The sequence below is a fragment of the Phasianus colchicus genome, chromosome 4 (assembly GCF_987193195.1).
Source record: "Phasianus colchicus chromosome 4, bPhaCol1.hap1.1, whole genome shotgun sequence".
In the NCBI taxonomy this organism is placed as follows: domain Eukaryota; kingdom Metazoa; phylum Chordata; class Aves; order Galliformes; family Phasianidae; genus Phasianus; species Phasianus colchicus.
Genome location: NC_143439.1, coordinates 15,918,911 through 15,937,365, shown reverse-complemented (window position 1 = coordinate 15,937,365; position 18,455 = coordinate 15,918,911). Strand labels below are relative to the sequence as shown.

Genomic DNA, 18,455 nt, shown 5'->3' with positions numbered 1-18,455 from the left:
AAGAGATGATTTATTTAAGGCAAAAGAGGCTGTAATGCCATTCAGTAAAAAAGATCTTAGACTGGCAGTGTAACTGCACACTTGGAGATATGCTCATGTATAATGTAGAAATTTTTGTGTCACTTTTCACCTCTTTACGGCCACTAATAGCACTGGAGCAGAGAAAATTTCTGAATTTCTATAGGAAACCGTTCTGTGCAAGCTTTATCCTGTGCCTGAACTCTCACATACACCTCACACTGCCTGCATAGCTCAGTCCTTTCTCAGCCCAAATTACTAGAAGTAATGGTTGCTGTTACCACTGGAGCAAAATTTAGTCTCTAAAGAATACTTCTGCATGACTGCATTGAACATAAATGTTAACAGGAAGTTGTCTTGAAGACAAGTTAACTCTTTTTTACTCCTTACAGGCTATTTCTGTGTAATGTCCCTCCAGCTTCCAATTCTAACAGCCTTATAAATTACAATATTGCATTACTTGTTTGGAAGATGGATTTTCCATTTCATTTCAGCATAGCTCTGGACAACATTCAAAATGCGAAGAAGGTAGGGCACAAAGAGAAAATACAAATATATACACAGCAAGCCTGTTTTTCCAGTGTCTTGTGTTTTATTTAGTCATACATGCTTCTGCTTGGTGAATGTAAAAGGCAGGTCAAAGGCTGCTGTTTTGATTTAACAGTATGATACACTCACTTTCAAAATGCTTTAATAATGAGAGACTTAGAAAGTATTCTAGTATATCTTACACACTGCTGTAATATCTGATTTTTTCCCAGAAACATACTGAGTCAAGTGCCTTATTTTTCAATGGTCTAGGGCAGCTTTCCTCTTTTATTACCTTGACATAAAGTTTCTTATTCCTTGTTCCTGTAGCACCCGCAGTAAGTCTCAGAATTTGATGTTCCTCTCTTGCAGCTCCACAGTGATGTCACTGCGATGGAAATGCATTTGTTTGCTACGTGTAGCAATGGCCTTGTTCAGTCTCCAAAATGGCTCTTCCATACTCAGAGCATCTGCAAAATAAGAGAGAATTCATTAAATATGCATATGTTCAGAAATAAAAAAGAAAATTGTTGCCTAGCTTGTTTGTGGCAAAGGTCCTAATTTACAAAGTTTAACACAATGGCTATGCTGCTTTCCTAAACAAGGAGGTGGTAACTTCTTCCAGTAGAGAAATTTCTTCAGCCAATGCAAAGGAGATTTTGTAAAATCTGGTGACAGTTCTACATCAGTGAACGTTGAGTGTCACAAACAGAAGCAACTCTCCAAAATTCACCTTCTTAATTAAAAAAAAAAAACAACAACCAAATTTTCAGCTGCATAATAAATTTTCAGCACTACTTATTTGATAAGGGCAAATGCTTCTGGGGATCTGCTGATGTACATATAATTACCTGATACACATAATCAGTCTGTATTCCACACCTTCCTCACCTTCCCTCAATGAAAAAGAGAAAAAGACAGCAAAAACTGAAAAATATGGATTTTGACAACAGAGAAATTCAGCAGCTTACCCCTTACTATGAATGCCTGCCCATGAACTGGAGCTGCATGTGTGCACATTTTCCATAAAAACAAACAAACAAACAAAAACAACAGCTCAAGACTTACAAGGACAGACTTTTGGAGAGTTTTAACCCTGATACATTTTGTCCAATAGACAAGAAGAGGTCCTATTTTGGGTAGTATAATTCATTATATTAGTTTTAAAACTAAATGAAAAGTGTCCACATTAACAGTGTTTCCCAGAGAGGAAAATAACAATAACAACCAATTGACCAAAAAAAAAAAATAAAAAAAAAATCCTCAGCTCATTAAAACCAAGTCAAGATTTCCAATATTTTTAAGTCTGTGGAATTAAAATCAGTGGAAAAGCTTTCATTGACTTCATAGGATTTAAACTGTATCACTGTACAGATAAACATTACCTAGTTACTTAAGAGCTTGGCATGCCAATGTTGTAGTAAAATACACAAGGTACAATTCTGCCCCACTATGCTAAAGATCACACCTCCATGGGTGAGAACTGAGTTGGGAGAAGGGGAACACTGAGGTTATTTGCAGCAGCACTAAGCTGTTCAACTGATTTTCTGACCTCAATTCTACATTGCCCATATGCTGTTTCATAATCTATTTCATCACCTTAACTAGGAGGCACTGCAGTTGAGGAATGGCAAGAAAACCTGTTCTTGAGCTCACAAACTGCAATGTACCTGCAAATAATCTACTTCCCAAGTCTCCAGACAGATCTTACCCCCAGTTTCCGCACTTCTATCTGCATAATACGCTTTTTTTTGGTTTGCACTACTTCTTGGAGACCTGATGAAGAATACTCTTCTGCAGGTCTTACACAGTACCTCCATTTTCCGCCAGTATATCCTGTTATATCCTGAGTTAACATAGTCACACGATAGGGCTTGGGCATTTAGAATTTCTCCTATACTATCAACCATCAAATAGGAAAAGGCAGTTACTTAGTGCAGAAGTATGTCTCATTTATACCAAAAACCTGTCCTCTTGCTTCCAGGTGGCTGTGCCCAAAGCAGAGTGCAGGTTCAGCAGAAATGTGTCCCTGGTTCTGAGGGAAAGCACTACTAGCCGGCCAGCTGGTAAGCGCTACACTGGTGCCCACAGGTCTGCCCACTGGTGAACACAGGTCTGGGCTGGTCCCAGTCTGAACTACAGAGATCTTTCTGTGACACACAACATCAGACAGAGTACATTTCTAACAGATGAACAAAGTTAGTCTGTTTTGTTGGAGATTAACTTCACCTGTTGCTGCGATCTTATCACGGGGTACTTCAGGTATCACACCATTCACAAAGACTAGGAAATAGCTTATGGGAAATGAAAAACTTTATCTGCTAATATGTAACATGTTTTTAACATTGCAGGAGCTATTTTGAAGTAGAAAATGTACACTAATGTAGGAAAAGATTGAACTTCTCACTCCAAAGAGCAGTAACTTTAAAAGATTTTTCCCTTGTTGCTAAAACAAGTTATGTCAGATAGGGCAGAGATACTGGTATGGAAGCTAATGGCTATTAACCTCCAAGAACTAAAGGATAAGCAAGTAACAACAGATTAGAATACATAGGAATATAGTTTAAATTACTCATTTTCTAGGTGCTCCTCAAAATTTATTAGGAAAAAACATAATTCAAGAATGAAAGCTACAGAGCAATAACATGAAATTAGAAAATTGGTGAAATTCTTTCACACATATACTTCCAGGGCTGACAAAATTCTTTCTGGAAAAATGATATGAAAGAATTTCCACTTTAATTTCAGAACTTGGCAAAGTATTCATTTTTTAACAGGTAATCCAGAACACCTGATGCTCTTTTCAGTCTTCTAATCATGTTGGTGTAATTATTACACACACAACTATATACGTTAGCAACATTTGGGCTCCTCAATGACGGATCAGGGTCTGTGGCAGTTAGCTGCCAATTCGATAAAGAAAGATTTATTCACGCCAGAAGAACAACAAAATACACATGAAGAACAGTAGAAGCAAGACAGAAGTAAGGGTCTTTTGCGGACCTTTAATTGGTCATAGGTTTATAGAAGGTCATTTTTACACTTTATAAGGAGAGGCTTTCTGTCTTGGCAAACCAAACACAGTGAAAGCAGAAACTCTGCAGACAGTCACAGTGGAGAACCAGCAAACTTCCCTGGCAGTTCAAGCTAGGAGCAGAGTGAAAAAACATTGTATTATATTATTTCTATTTTATTTTGTTATTTTCTAGCATTTAAATCACTTCAAGCAAAATTCTTTTAAACTTGACGTTTTAACAGTTTCACTTCACTTTCAGCTCTCTTCATGGGATGAACAACAGCCACCATTTTCCTGCACTAGATCCAAAGCTCACAGAAGCAAACTGATGTAGTAATACAATCGTAAGAGGGCAGTCAGAAGAGACAAATGAAGGCCTCTAGTAGCCACAGGTTTGTGAAATAATTCCTCCCAGAAGACGGCAGAACACCACTTTCATTCAGTCAGAAGCCACATACTTTCAGAGATACGCACTTTGGTCAGTATGAATTTGGAGACAGTAGGAAGATGGTTAAAAGTACTTCGCGTTTCCTAGTACTTGTTTTTGTTTTCTACAACCATCTTTAAAATGCAGAGGTAATTAGGAGAACATTGTAAAAATTTGCAAAAATTCTAATTTAAACCCCTAAAGGAAACAGATCCGTAGGTAAAAGTACATCTCCATTTTTTTCCTGACCTACACCATAGCTGTGCCCAAGCACTTTACGCTTCCATGATAAAAAACTGTTCTTAAATACAGTCAAGATGTAATTTGTTAAGATAAAAATACTCTCTTAATAGAGCTTAATAATATGAATATTAACTATAACCTACTCTGATTAGGAGGAAGAGAAGTAGCAGTAAGAGAGCTGCTCTGAAATTAACACCTCCTATTTTAATATGTTGGTCCATGATATAAATGAACATCTGTAGTTGAACTCCTCTGTGCAGAAAAGAAATTGGATATTTATTGATGCTGGCTGAATGTTTATGAAGACCAAACAGTGGATGTGAGCACAGGGAGGCTGTGGGTGGTGCATTTCAGCAGTGGTCATAGTGGGTCACCTCCACTGGTACAGATTGTTAAGTGTGTGGCATGCGGGCTCTTGTTCATTGCTGGCAAAGAACTCATAGCTAATGATAGTCACTGCTGAAAAATAGTGTTCTGACAGAGCTGAGAACGTGCTCTAACAAACAGTGTTATTATGCTCTTTGGATCTGATCCATGGAAATAAATAGGAGGCATTACTTTCAGAGCAACCCATGAATTTTAATTGCGGGTCCTTAGCCGGTGTAAACTTCACCCTGTTCTCTCACAGAGGCTGTCATTACCAAACAGGCTCAGAAGGCAGAAGATTAAACACCTGACCATCACAGGTGTTGAAAACGCAGAGCTTTATGAAAACGCTCAGCGTTGCTAAGTGTTATTTTCTGACGGGTTCTTGCACTGTTTACCTGCCTGTGTGAAAATATTTGAGCTCTCCAGCTTTTGTAACCGAGTTACGAAATGGTGACTCGCTCTCACGGCAGCCGTTAGCAGGAAGGGATGCCTCTGCTGCACGCCGTAACACGAGTAACGTCAGTCCAGCGGGTGCGCAGCGCTGCTGCCTCGCACTGCAGCGCCAGGCAGAGCGGCGGACATTGCCCAGCTACCGTCAGCTGCTCTCCAGCGACTGGCGCCGCTGTGCCTGGGAACGCGTGCTCAAGACGCAGTCCGAATGCGTGCTACGAGAAGGGCTCCTACAGAGATGACCGAGTCCCTCCATGGAAAGAAGAAAGCTTTCAGTCTTTCACCGTGTCATCTCCTTCTTGCTCGCGTGTTGCAGCAGCACGATATACGACACGCACGCGCCGCCACTGCATGGTTTTACAGCACAAACGGCAATTCTAGTCAGTCAGTTCTTCTGACGCCCAAAATGGACGGCGCTGCTTACCCGCGCTTGCGGGCAGCGAGACGCAGCGAGCAGCCCCTTCAAGGGCTTCGCCGCCGGGCCGTGCCGCGTCACCTCACGGGCACGCCTGGCCGCCTTGGGGAACAAAGCCGGGAGGGCCCTCTGCACCATAGCCGCAAGCAGACGTGTCACTTTCTCAACGACCGCTTAAAGGGCGCCTTACGACGTGGCGGTTACGACGGCGGCCAGCGCGGCCGCCCTTCGACCCCTTCATCCAGCCACACGCGCAGCCGCGCGCCCGCCGCAACCCCCCCACAGCGCACCGCCTTCCGAGGCGCACAGCCCCACCCCCGGCAGGCGGGGCCGCCCGCACCCGACTCGAAGGGGCGGGGCGCGCGCGCGCCGCGTCCCGCGACCGTTGAGCACGCGCTGCGGCCGTTACGCCGCGCGGGACCCCCGCGCATCAAACTCCCGAAACCGCCCCCCTCTCCCTCCGCCTCGCGCGAGAGAGTAGAGGCGCCGTTCCGCGCAGGCGCGGTAGCGGCGGCCGCGCCTCTCGCGAGCCCAGAGGCGGGGCGCGTCCTCCGCCGCGTCGCCCGCGGGGCGCGAGGCCGGCGGGGGCGGTGCCCGCGGGCCGAGGACCAATCGGAGGCGGCGAGCGGCGAGGGGGGCGGGGCCGGGGCCGAGGGGGGCGGGGCGGCGGCGGGCGGGCGCGGGCCTGGCGGTGATGGCGGACGGCGGGGATGGGCGGCTAAGGACTGCGGGCGGCGGCGACGACGGCGGCGCGGGGGAGTCTGCGGGCGGCGGGATGCTGCTGCACGTAGGGCTGCTGGCGCTGGCGCTGCTGGCCGCGTACCGGCTGTACCTGCACTGGCGGAAGCGGAGCGGGCCGGGGGACGCGGCCCAGCAGAGCCAGGCCGCCCCGCTGCCGCGGATGAAGCGGCGGGATTTCTCGCTGGAGCAGCTGCGCGAGTTCGACGGGACCCGCAACCCCCGCATCCTCCTGGCGGTCAACGGCAAAGTCTTCGACGTGACCAAAGGCAACAAGTTCTACGGGCCCGGTGAGCGTCGCGGAGGGCGGGGGAGGTGGGGGCGGCCCGGCCGGGCCCGGGGGAGGCGAGGGGGCGGCGGTCCGAGCGCTGCGGGCAGGGCCTCGCCGAGCCCGGCGGTGCCGTGCCGAGACGCGGCGCCTCGCGGGTGGCTTTCCAGCTGCCTGACGGATGCGGGGCTGCGGTGCTTTAATCGTTTGTCTCTGTCCCTACTGGTAGGTTTGCCACGTGCAGGCGAGCGGTGCTTCCTGCCTTCTAGCTGTTACGGCTCAGGGAGGAGTAAAGCCGGCTGGCTGCTTACCTAAAGGTGCAGGTGACATAACAGCGTGAGTTGTAATCAGGATGGAGGCGAGCAGGGGGAGCTGGTGGGCCGACAGTGCCGATACCAGCTAGGTGTGTGCGGAAAGCAGCCTGCTCTCTCAGGCAGAAAGGTAGACAAAAGCGTTCTTCAGTGCTGAAACGTGTCTTTCACACATAAAGAAGCGTGCGTCAGAGCCAGCGGTAGGTTTCCATGTTCGCCGTGTGGATCATTTATGAGGAATAAATACGCAGTGGTTTCACGTAATGAGCTGGGCAAGTGCTGAGCTGTGTGTGCTAACCCAGTGCCAAAGGAAGTGAGTTATGGCTGCTGCTCATTTTCTTCCTGAAACAATGGTGGTTTGGAAAACCGGATCTAATCAAATTACACAGGAGTTTTTCGTAGTAGGTGTGACAAGTGCCTTTGTATGAGGGGCAGAGGGGAGAGGACGCTGTGTTTTTTTTCCCAGGAAATAGTTCAAATTAGATGGCTTTTTCGTGTTTGGTTTTGTTCTTAAGTTCGTAGGTTATAAAAATAAAAACATAAAAGCACAGTGCTGCAGGTGTTCGGTCCCAACCGGTGACAAGCAGTTGTACAGCTGAACCAGGCTTGTGCTCTTGTCATGCTCAGGGGATCTGATACCAACTCTGCTGCCAGTCACAGAAACTGAAGCTGCCGTAAGTGAATCAAAATGCTTTCTGTTTGGGTACTGGAAAAGCTAGCACTAGGCTCTGAGCTACCTGGCTGTGCCTAGATTACACCTGTTAATGGGTGAAGCTGAATTGATAGATTTCTTCAAAAATTACCCCCATGAAATAACATTGAACCACAGTCACAACATTAAGTTTAGCTGTTTTGTCTATCAGACAATTTCTGGGCTATTCTCTGTAGATACTATCACTGGTTTGCGTCCTCTGCCTCTGGCGGCCCACTGCTGTGAAGAAACTGAAGCATTATGGTTAAGCACATCAGCCTGCTTCTTTGATAAGTGCCAGCAGCTGGTTTCCCTGAAGGAGTGCATCCTGCCTTTGTACAGAGGGACATGTGTTTGTAGGTTGGTTGGTTTTTTTCTGTTTTTTTTTTTTTTGCCCTGTTTTGAAAAATGGCCTTTTAATAACAGGCCCGGCATAATTTTCCTCTGTCAGATCTCTGTTATGTGTGCACATTAAGAAATTGGTGCTCAACCTATGCATCAGTTCTGTGTTTTCTATCACATCATACCAATGTGGTCAGTCTGTGTGATGCATGTCAAGTAGTATTTTCTTACAATTGTTTTCTGACCAGAACGAAGAAAAAACTAATGAGTGGTTGGAGACCTTAAAAGATCTGAAAAGAGTTAGGTGGAAAAGTCTTCAGCTTTTAAAGCTGTGCCTTTCCACAGGGACGTCTGTCACAGTAACCAGATGTCTGCAGAAGTTTTCTTGGTAATTCTATGCTTCGTAGCTGGAGTACAGCAGAAGTGCAAAACCGACAAAACGATGGCGAAGTTTTGTTAAACAGAAAAAGAAGCAGCTGAGAGCTCTGACTTTGCTGACAGCACGAGCTTGGTCTGGGAGCTGCTTGTATTCTGTTGAGGCACTGATGCATAGTGGTGCCCCAGCTTTGAAGGTGGCAAATCTGCATTGGCTGAAGGTTCACTATTGTCTCTTAGGCTATTTCTTGTCTCTGGGTTGCTGCTGAGTAATACGGCTGTCTCAGAGGGCTTCTGACATCTTGACTGGAAAGTCTCTTCTTTTTTTTTCCCGCAATAGTATGGATGCAAATGTTTTCCTTACATTTGTACTTTGTGCATAAGGTTAATACACAGAATTGTCATCTAGCCCACGTTTTTGTCCAACAGGTGAGATTTCACTGAAGATCTTGCAAAGCTCTTGACTTTATTAGAAGCTCTGCTCTTTTTAAGTTTCTGTCCACTGAATCCTGGTATTCTTTGCTCTGTTTCAGTGAAGAGCCCACTAAAACCTACAGTTAATATCTAAAAGAAGTGGATAGACTGTTTACTTCATCCTTTCAAACAGCCATCATTGAAAGTTCCATTTCTTGAACATTTAATCAAAATATCTTCCAATTATTTTTTTTTTAACATTGACTCTTTTAAGCTTTCCACAATTTATCCTAGTGGTAATTAGTCTTTGATACGTCTGGTGCATTTCAGGTGAGAGCAGGAAGGTTGTATCACACATTTAACTGTCTGTGCCTCCAAGAATCAGTTCTTTTACATTGTGCTCTCTAAAAAGATCACTTAGAGGGTTCCTAAGATAGTCTTCTGTCCTGCAAGCATACCTTTGTTTCATTGTTTCACTTTTAGTTGTATTAAATAAATATCACTTCTGTTTGTTCCCGTTTGAGTTCTAGAATGCTTTGTTTGATTATTAATCTTTATTACCTTTTCCTTTATCATCTGCAAACTCTGCAAGTAATCAAGCAAACAATTAATGGTTCACTTTAAAAATTATGAGGTCAGAATATCAACTAAATTGTGGTGGGGTGATCTCCCCATCCACAAGCACATCTCATGACTGAGAGCCTAATGGTTGATACCTTTAGTGTGTGCTTTGTTGTTTTATATCTTTATCACAGGAGACAATTTTTACTGTTTCATTTATTGTAACGTTAACTTTCATGTTTGTTTACATTAAGATTCCTCAAGGTATATTGGTCAATAGAAAGGCATAGTAAGAGATAAAGTAATCTTAATATTCAGAGTTTAAATTGGCATGGTAGTATAATACTGTAAACAAGTTTCGATCAACTGAAAAATACTTTGTGTAGTTATGAAAAAACTCATTTCTTGAGCGTGACAAATTTCTTGAGTGTGACAAAGCAAGGTTGTATGCAATCCAGTATACACAACTGTTCCACATCACTTCTTGGGTCTTAATTTCTCATTATTTAAAATAGTCAATTTCCTGATAGTTTTCCTATAATACATTGTCACTGTCAGCTCATTTCTCATCCCACTTCAGTCTGCCAAAGTGTCACAAAGATCCCTACTTTCCATTTTTTCAAGAGGAATAGATCAGGCTGTGGTAGTATTTCCTTCCATAAATATCTCTGTTGTGGTTCATTTGTAATTAGGGGAGAATTGGCTTTCTTGTTTGCTGCAAATGCAACTGACAACTAGAATATCCAATATTAAATTATTTGAAAAATTGAACACTGTCATTTCTTCCATTGTTTATGTAATATAAAATGATGCTGCCCAATTCCTTAGGAATTTAGTGCTGTGAGCTTAATTATACTTGCATTTAAAAGTTGTTCTGGATAGTATTGATGCTTTTATACTTCACGTACAAGGGCAGGGCTAGAGTGAAATGCTGCAGGTGGAGCATGTGTGCTGTGTCTGGAGAAGTCTGTTAAGGGTGGCCTTATCGGCAGAACACAACAGGCTGAGTGTTAAGAGACAAGTACAGAGGGTAAGATGGGGGGAGCAGTCTTCCTGTGAGGTGTGGGTCTTCTGCAGTTCGTTTTGATGCTTGCCTGCTCTTTGGTGTTGTGCAAGGGAGGTGGTCTCTCCCTGGGACTCAGCTTCTCAAAGAAACCAGTGTTTCTGGGAAAAGTATGGTAGTACCAGAATGAGTAAACTGAAAAGGTTCAGAAACACCTACTGAGAAGAGGTTGTCTCTGTGCTTCTGGTACAAGGGAGCGGGACAAAAGGGTCCCCATTCCCTGAGAGGAGGAAGCAGTGTGGAGTATGCAGGAAGATGCAGCTCTCTGCCCTCTGCAGCTTGTACTCTGTGACCAACAGCTGCTCTCTGCCTTTACTGATTAGCTGAATATATTCCTTAACACTTGAACAACTGCTTGATATAAGCTGGCTGAGTAAATCCCTAGTAAAATCATTCAAATTGGGATCTGGGGACTTGTCCAAGTGTGATGTACATGGTGCAATAGTGTCCTTGTGATTAATGACGTATAGATGTTAAATCCAGCACACAGTGGTGCATCTCTCTTTCATGTAATCAAGACCCTGGCTAGCACTGCTTACTTTATAGTGGACCAAACTATGGGCAGAGTACTTACTTCTCCCTGAGGCGAAGTTTGGGATGGGTGTCCTCTCCAAGTGTAGAGTTCTGTGCCAGAGCCTCCTGACAGCTGAGCTGCAGGCTGTCTGAGCAGTGCTCACTGACAGCCTCTCCAGTTCAAGTTAGGTCACTGTTTCTTTCACTTCTCCCACAGAGTTGGAGTGAAAGCTGGCAGAAGGGAAAGGGAGGCCTGGGCCTAAGAAGTCCGATTTAGACCCGAGCAGTTCCCATTTCAGCACGTAGACTTTATGGATCATTTTCCAAAGAATGTTTACTTTCCATGCAAGTTGTAACTTCAAACTGATCCACATCTTCCCATTCCTGTAAATCTGGAGTGAGTTTGAAGTTAAAATGATGTTACCTTGAATTCCATTTATCCATGTTATTAGAAAACTTCTGTTTTCAAGTTGCATCTCAAGACAGCTTTGTTGAATTTGTAGCTTTTTAGTTCTCTCATAAAAGGAGCAACACTGAACAGATGTCTCAAGATTTGGATGGAAAACTTTAAGCAGATATAGATTTGTTTTGATTTTTAGCAGAGAAGGTAGACAAAGTGGTAAGTTAGTGCAGCTGTCAGCAATTTCTTGCTCTTTCTCCATTCAGTCATTTAACTTACATTAAAAGAGAGGTTTGCCTTTATTCTTTTCTGGAGCTTAAAGAATGTTGTCCATGAATTTCGAGCCTGCAGGTGGAACAGGGCTGTATTCCAGTGGCTGCATAGGATGCATAGATTTTAAGAACACCTGCTATGGGCAATGTGTTTGGTGATTTCTCAGAAGTGTTTTTCGGCTGCTTTCAGAAATGAAAACTGGTGTAAATTGAAGCTCATTAGCCTGCATGGCTTCTTCAAGGAATGTGCATTAATCCCATGAAATGGAACACAGTTGGATAGCTGATAGTATCACTAGGTTAGACACCAAGTCCATGTACAGCTGTTTGTGGTGCAGGTCCCTGTACTGACAGCCAGAGGAATCTGGAGTTCGGTGCACAGCATTCACTTTCATTACTGGTTCTGGAGCAGCAGTGTGGGATCTTCTGCAAAATCAGCAGATAACTGAAATGGTCCTTGTGGTACGCCGAGAAAATCTACTCCAGATATGAGCACCAACATCGGTTTTGGGGAATTACTGGTGAAATCATTTGAAAATTCAAATGCAGGTTGTGTTCCAAGATCCAGTTCAGCCTGTTTTGGACCAACTGACTGGAAAAAATGCTTCCAAATAAAACCTTCAGCTTGGATCTTCCAAGTGTCTAAATACTGTGTGCTAATATTGTTTTTCGTTGCCTGCTGTTGCTTAACGTATGGAAGCAAAGAAAAATTAATTCTTCATTTAAGATCCAAAACAGGGCTAGGAGATGCTGAAATCCTGTTCCTGAGTGCAAGAGTTGGAGAGGTTTATTTGTTGACTGAAGAGACTTGAGTTTTACCAAGTCTCAGGCCTGCCCAGTTCATTTGTAGGTAAAGATGAATGTCAGGCTGGAACACATCTGTCAGGAAGGGCAGATTTTATTTGGATTTTACAAGGAAGGGAGAATCCTTGCTTCCTGGGAGTTGTACCAGGCAGTGGGTAGCAGTATTTGCATGTGCTTAGATTAAAGGAGGGCATATTTTATATAAGGTAGAGTTGTAAGGTAATTGAGGACTTCATACAGGGAAAAGGGCAGCGTATAAATGTGGTATTACAGAGGTAGAGATAGGCAGGCAGGCAAATACATAGTTTTGATAACAGTTTGGTCTCAAAGCTGAGCTAACACTAGAACAAAGGCTGGTAACAGTGAAAGCAATGATGGGAAGAAAAACGTTTTTCAAGCAAAGCTTCCTTAATGTAAGGCTCATGACCGTGTGTAGCCAAATAACATGGAGATATTTCAATGATTTTTTGATAGTTACATGACTTTTCCTCTTATTGTTTTGAGATGTCAAATAGACGTGGGAGGAGAATTTGTGAAGTACTTGGCTAGGAAGTAGCTAATTTTGTGAGGGTACAGAGAAAGAAAACAATTTAGAGTCTGTGGTAGTCTTGAAAAATTGATTTAGTCTACATACGTACTACTAGCATCTCTTTTTACAATCTCTTCAGTATGTATACTGGTGGCACAATGAATTATTTATAGCAGGAGCCAGTCTAAATAGATAGGCAGACAAAAGGAAATAAAAGAAGAGCTGTAGGTAGGACTTGTGGAGTAAATTGCATCTGGTCATGAAAGAACTCTGTGGGAGGAGTACTTCAGGGATTGCACTGATGTCTCTGCCATAAGATAATGTTCACACAGCCTGTTTCTTACTCAGAATTGTCTATGCTTGCACCTTCCTGAATGACCTCCCAGGACCTGATGTGCAAAATACCTTTTTAGGACCACAGTATCAGTATTTATATAGTGAATAGTAGACAAGGGGTCATAGCAAAATACAGCTGTGTATATTCTGTACTAATTACAGCATTTAAAATTTATCCATGTAAAGTTACCTGAGGGGAAGCTTTAAATCTTAAAGTAGATTGCTGATGTGTTGAGATGTCTGAACTTGTACTTTACCAGCCCTGTAAGTAAGGTGAAGCCAGGCTTTCATTTTTACTATTTTCTTAAAACGTTCCTAATTCAGTAGTAATGGATGAAAGAATGTGGTATTTTGAAAGTTACGTTTGCAGAGCTGGAATTTCAGGTGCTGAGTCTGAAGGCTTGTTTTCACTTGCTAGCATTCTGCTGAATGCTTGCACCTGGTGTGATTGTTTGTATACGATTCCTGAATACTCTTGTAGTAAACACACTAAAACACAAGCGTTTAAAATCAGTTTTAGAAAAGATGTAGCCATATAGTGGCATCTGGCATTATCATATATTAGGAGAAATCTTGCACTGATGGTCGTAACACAAACATATGTTCTAAAGGCGTTCACGCTTTCAACTAAATATGCTGTTGAGATGGAAGGGTGTTCAGGGCTCGGTACTGAGTAACAGTATAATTCTTCAGCAGAAACAACTGGCATCAAGCTAGTGGATCAAGAGGTGGCATCTCAGCAGTGGCTATAGAGCTCCTTAAAACTCCAGATGCAGAGCTTCAGGCAGGGCCAGTGTGCTCCTCTAACAACAGTTAGTCAAAATTCTGAGAATGATATATAAATAGAGTTTATGGAAACTTTGTTTTAAATGCTTTAGGGAAGGGAAAAAATCTGGGGCAGAATACTGTTGGCAGGTAACTTAAACTGCAATTTATAGTCGCTCTTAAGGATTTACCAATTGTGCATGATCTTTGTAAAAGCTGTTTATAATGTTGAGGGCCTGTGTTCCTCATTCAGAACATCAACAGCGAGATCATTTGAATGGCAGCTGGTTTGGAATACAGCAAGACTTCTTTCTTGAAAAAGCTCTGCATTACATTGCCATTGGCAGCCATTACTACCTCTTACCAGTTTTATGAAAAGTGTCTGAGTGTGATGAGTAAATTAAACATCTTGGTATAGGATTCATTTCAGTTTCTAAATTGTGTTTTGCAGTGAAATGTTCACTGTAGTAAGAAATGTGTCAAAAGATCCACTGATTGTCAAGTTATGGTGGCTCTGCAAGTGAAGTAATTGACTGGCACTCTAAATAGATTTCTTACTAAGGTGTCCATGTGATTTGGTTCTGTTCATATCCTACTTTTAGCTGCTCTGTATTTTCCTTAATAGAAGTAGATTTCTTTTGAATGCTGGCCTCCCATCTCTTTGGAATTCACATCACTTGACTTGCATCAAGGGTCAGCGATTTTTCCAGATACCCCTTCAGAGCTGTTTTCTTGACTCTGCTTCTCTTGGCAGACTTTATCTCCTAATGATACCTAAGATTGAATTGCAGTGTTGTTGAACATTGGACAGCCATAGTGTCAAAGCTGCAAAAGCATGGGACTTCTCATGTATGGCTGTGGCAGACTGAAGAACTGACATGAGTCAATAAGCAAAGACCTGAAGGTATTGGTTTTGTCTTTTTGTTTTCAGAGGGTCCATATGGAATATTTGCTGGCAGAGATGCCTCCAGGGGACTAGCAACTTTCTGTCTAGATAAAGATGCACTCAAAGATGAATATGATGACCTATCGGACTTAAATGCTGTACAGATGGAAAGTGTAAGAGAGTGGGAAATGCAATTTAAAGGTAACTGCTCAAATTAGAACATCTTAAGCTTAAGGAAATGCTTTTAATATAAAATGACTGACTTGGGCTTAGGGCATCTTTAAGAGATGTTGATAGTGACATTAATAATGCAATGTGGCTTTCCTAGGAAAAGACCATGGATTTCAGGTCTTCCTTCTTTAGAGAAGATGCCACTATATCCCACTATAACTTTTTTACCCTGATAGTTTTATACAAGAAAGATGTCCTCTTTTCAGCTATTCAGTGTAGAGTAGCTTAGCCAGTGGAATTCCTGCTCTCAGGGTGTTTGCTTTGGATCCCATTGAATTATGACTAGGACAAAGAGTTATTTGGGCATTAAGAGTTGAACAAGTTTGTCTTGAAATAATTTCTAAAATGTATGGAAGTATGCCTGTGGAGGGAAATAATTTTTTCACATTAATTGAAATTGAAACAGGCAGAGGAAATTCATGCTGGTTCTAATAGCACTATTTTCAGCCTTTATGTGATAAAGCCAGGCTGATTAGAATCAAAATCAAAGTACTGAGAGCAGAACAAGTAGTGAGCAGCAATGGTACCAAGACTGTTTTAGCAGCTGAGCTCACTGATAAATTGCCATCAATACCAGTGATTCATGTTCAGAACCCTAATGTGTGTGTGGGAAAAATGAATTAGCAGCAATGCAGGCTAACTTGCGAATGAAGCTGTTTTTGATTGTAATGGAATCATGAATCTCTTTCAGAAAAATACGACTACGTAGGTAGACTCCTAAAACCAGGGGAAGAACCATCAGAATACACAGATGAGGAAGATACCAAGGATCACACTAAACAGGAATGAACTTTGTAAACAACCAAAGTCAGGGGCCTTCGGAACTGCAACCTCTTTTCCCCATCACAGAATGTCCTGCATCTTTGGGTACAGTTCATCTGCTGCGAAAAACATTCAACAGGTTTTGTACAAGGAAAATAATAAAGTCACAACTGAACATTTGAATACTAGACGTTATTTGTGCTGCCAAACTTTTTGTTGCAGTTTATTTGTAATGTCTGGTAAGGCTTAGTGAAGAGGGGCCAGGGATTTAAAGGCAAAAATGCTATTCCTTTTTATCAGTAAGCTGAAGCCTTTTCAAATAGCATATATTACAAACTCTCTAAAGATGTGAGTCTTCAAGCTCACTAAAAGGTTTAAAACTTGTTTCATGTTTGTCTTATCCTTCAGCATTAAACAAAGATGTGCTCATGTGCATCAGTATCAGTAGGTTAGACTACTGACACTGGTGTTATAATGTGAATTTCCAATTTTGTTTTGTACGTGGGCCTTAGTAGCCCTGGCAGAATACTTCAGTTCTCTAAGAGAAGTCCACATAGATCAGGATGGGGGTAAAATTCATCCTTTTCTCAAAAGGATTCGGTAAAACTCTTTCCTCTTCAACAACTATTATCTGAAGCCTGCCTCCCTCCCACTCCTTTTTCCCATTCGTCTGAATCAAATCAAATATTAATTGTGCCTTATTTCGCTTGCATAGACTTGAATTGTTTTAAGGGAAAGCCCTCTTTCATAGTCACTACATAGCGACATTGAGACTGAAGTTAGAATGTTCTGTTGACTGGAAAACCTTGATGTCATTCTGTGTATAGAATGTAAAAGAGGAATACTCAGTGTTACTGCCATATGTTAATACTACATATACTTAAATTAGCATTGTGATGGCCAAATGCATACTCCCACGCTTCTTTTTAAGTAATTTAAAAAAAAAAAAAGTCACCCTCCCTCCTCTTCCAGAAGCTGCCTAACTTTTGGGAGCATAGCCTTCACACCCCTGTAGAGTGAAGGGGTGTGCGCGCGTGTGTCTGTGTGCGTGTCTGTCTGAATGCAAGACTTGAGAAGGATTGTTTCTGCAGATATTGTAAATACGAGTACCATTTTAATAAAGCATGTACAATACCAAATGGACTGTCAGACTCTATGTAGAATCTGTCAAGCAGAGGTGGAATATGATGGAATACAAAGTAAGGGGAAGAAGTCTTGGCTGTGAAAGATTCACTGTTACTAATGTTCCTAGCTCCAGGGGTGTTGATTTTCTCTTCAAGTCCCACTTTTTGAAGAAACTGGAAGACTCACTCAGGTAAGTTGTAGTTAAAGGAGTAAACTTATGCCCATGTATTTATGGTGGAAAAAAATCAAGTGATTGTATATAAGCATTCTAGAAAATAATATAATGTACAAAAAAAACAGTGTGTTTCATGGCGCTTGCAGTTGGAGATCAATACATGTGGATCAGTGTAAAGATCTTGCAGAAACTTCACTACCTACTTTACCAAATTTCTAACTGTGACACCATTAAGTTCATGACTTACAGCTTTATGGGTTACATCTGCATCTGTGCTTGCAGATTTTATCTGTGATATGTTTACAGTAACAGATTTCCATATATTCATTCTGTTGAATTGTCAACCCTGAAATTTCAGGAACTACTATGTTTTTATTACTGTTTGACTGAAAGAGTTTTGTGTCAATATAAATGAAACAAAATCCTCCACTGAATTGCTTGTAATTCACATGTCCTAGAAGGCAGATTAAATTCTTTTCCTTGCATATGCAAGCCTGAAACATAATAGTTTTATCACAGCAGAAGAAACAACAGAACTGAAGCCATTTCAACTTAAAGGTTCCACTTGCAGGTTCTCATAGGAGCTGAATAATGCAGTTAGGTACATGGGTGGCCATTAATGTGTGCCATTCATTAAGGTGCTGGTTTCTGTTTATGTCGCATCCTTGTTAACTGAGTGTGGATGCAGTGTCCAGTCTTCTGTTTGTGCATTATTACTATAATAAGTAATCTATCTGCTAATCATCGAACGCTGCTGCAGTGTTGGTTAGGCTGGTATAACTAACTACAGGAATACAATTTAGATGGAAAAGCAGAAGCTGCCAGCAAATGAAGAAAAGTTTTCTTGTGCAGGACAGCAGCTGGTAAACTTGTGTGCTGATTTGCTATCCAGACACCTTACTGCTTCATTTTAACCAAATCTAAAAGGTTTACACTGTAGTTGGAGTACGCTTATCACATGTTAGCTCTTGCTCCAGTTCCTGCACCTCATTACAGCATCAAGATGCGTGTAGCTGTGGATTGGGAATAGGCGGCTTATGCTTGTATCAAATGGGACAATCAGATCAAGTTTTTTCAGGCTTCCACATAAGAATACTTTTACAGTTGATTGTATTACAGCTTCTACCGTACAGAGCCATGGCTGGAGATTCCTACCACCTGACATGACTTACCCTGTTATTTACTATTACAGCTATTACTATTGCTATATCTGGCAGAGCTGTAGCTTGAGCTTTTTGTCTTGCTTGTGTCTGTTTTATGTGAAACTTCTTACTGGGGAAAGAGCAGTTGTTTTCATATGCTGTGCCTTACTAACCCAGTGCAGCCCTTTCCTTTCACATGCTCAAAGAACTGCAGTGAAGCTTAATCAGATCAAAATTACATGAATGTGGGTGTTTGCTTTCTTTTTTTAAATTATTTAAACACTTT

General features: G+C 42.2%; 2 protein-coding genes across 4 annotated transcripts in view; one reads left to right on the top strand and one right to left on the bottom strand.

The window, feature by feature from the left end:
- The window catches only part of JADE1 (jade family PHD finger 1), a 149,904-nt gene extending 144,156 nt beyond the window's left edge, over nt 1-5,748 (bottom strand). For all 3 annotated transcript variants that reach the window (XM_090138739.1, XM_090138738.1, XM_090138737.1), the window contains exons 1-2: nt 4,997-5,748; nt 842-1,016 (exon numbers count right to left, since the gene is read on the bottom strand). The gene's annotated coding sequence lies outside the window, so the exon portion shown is untranslated. The remainder of the gene's footprint in view (nt 1-841; nt 1,017-4,996) is intronic.
- A 373-nt stretch (nt 5,749-6,121) lies between these two features.
- Nucleotides 6,122-16,866, top strand: PGRMC2 (progesterone receptor membrane component 2). Its single transcript, XM_031607460.2, has 3 exons — nt 6,122-6,494; nt 14,780-14,935; nt 15,657-16,866. Exons 1-3 carry the CDS (start codon nt 6,161-6,163, stop codon nt 15,752-15,754), a joined length of 588 nt encoding a protein of 195 aa, XP_031463320.2. The 5' UTR covers nt 6,122-6,160; the 3' UTR covers nt 15,755-16,866.
- The last annotated feature ends 1,589 nt before the right edge of the window (nt 16,867-18,455 follow it).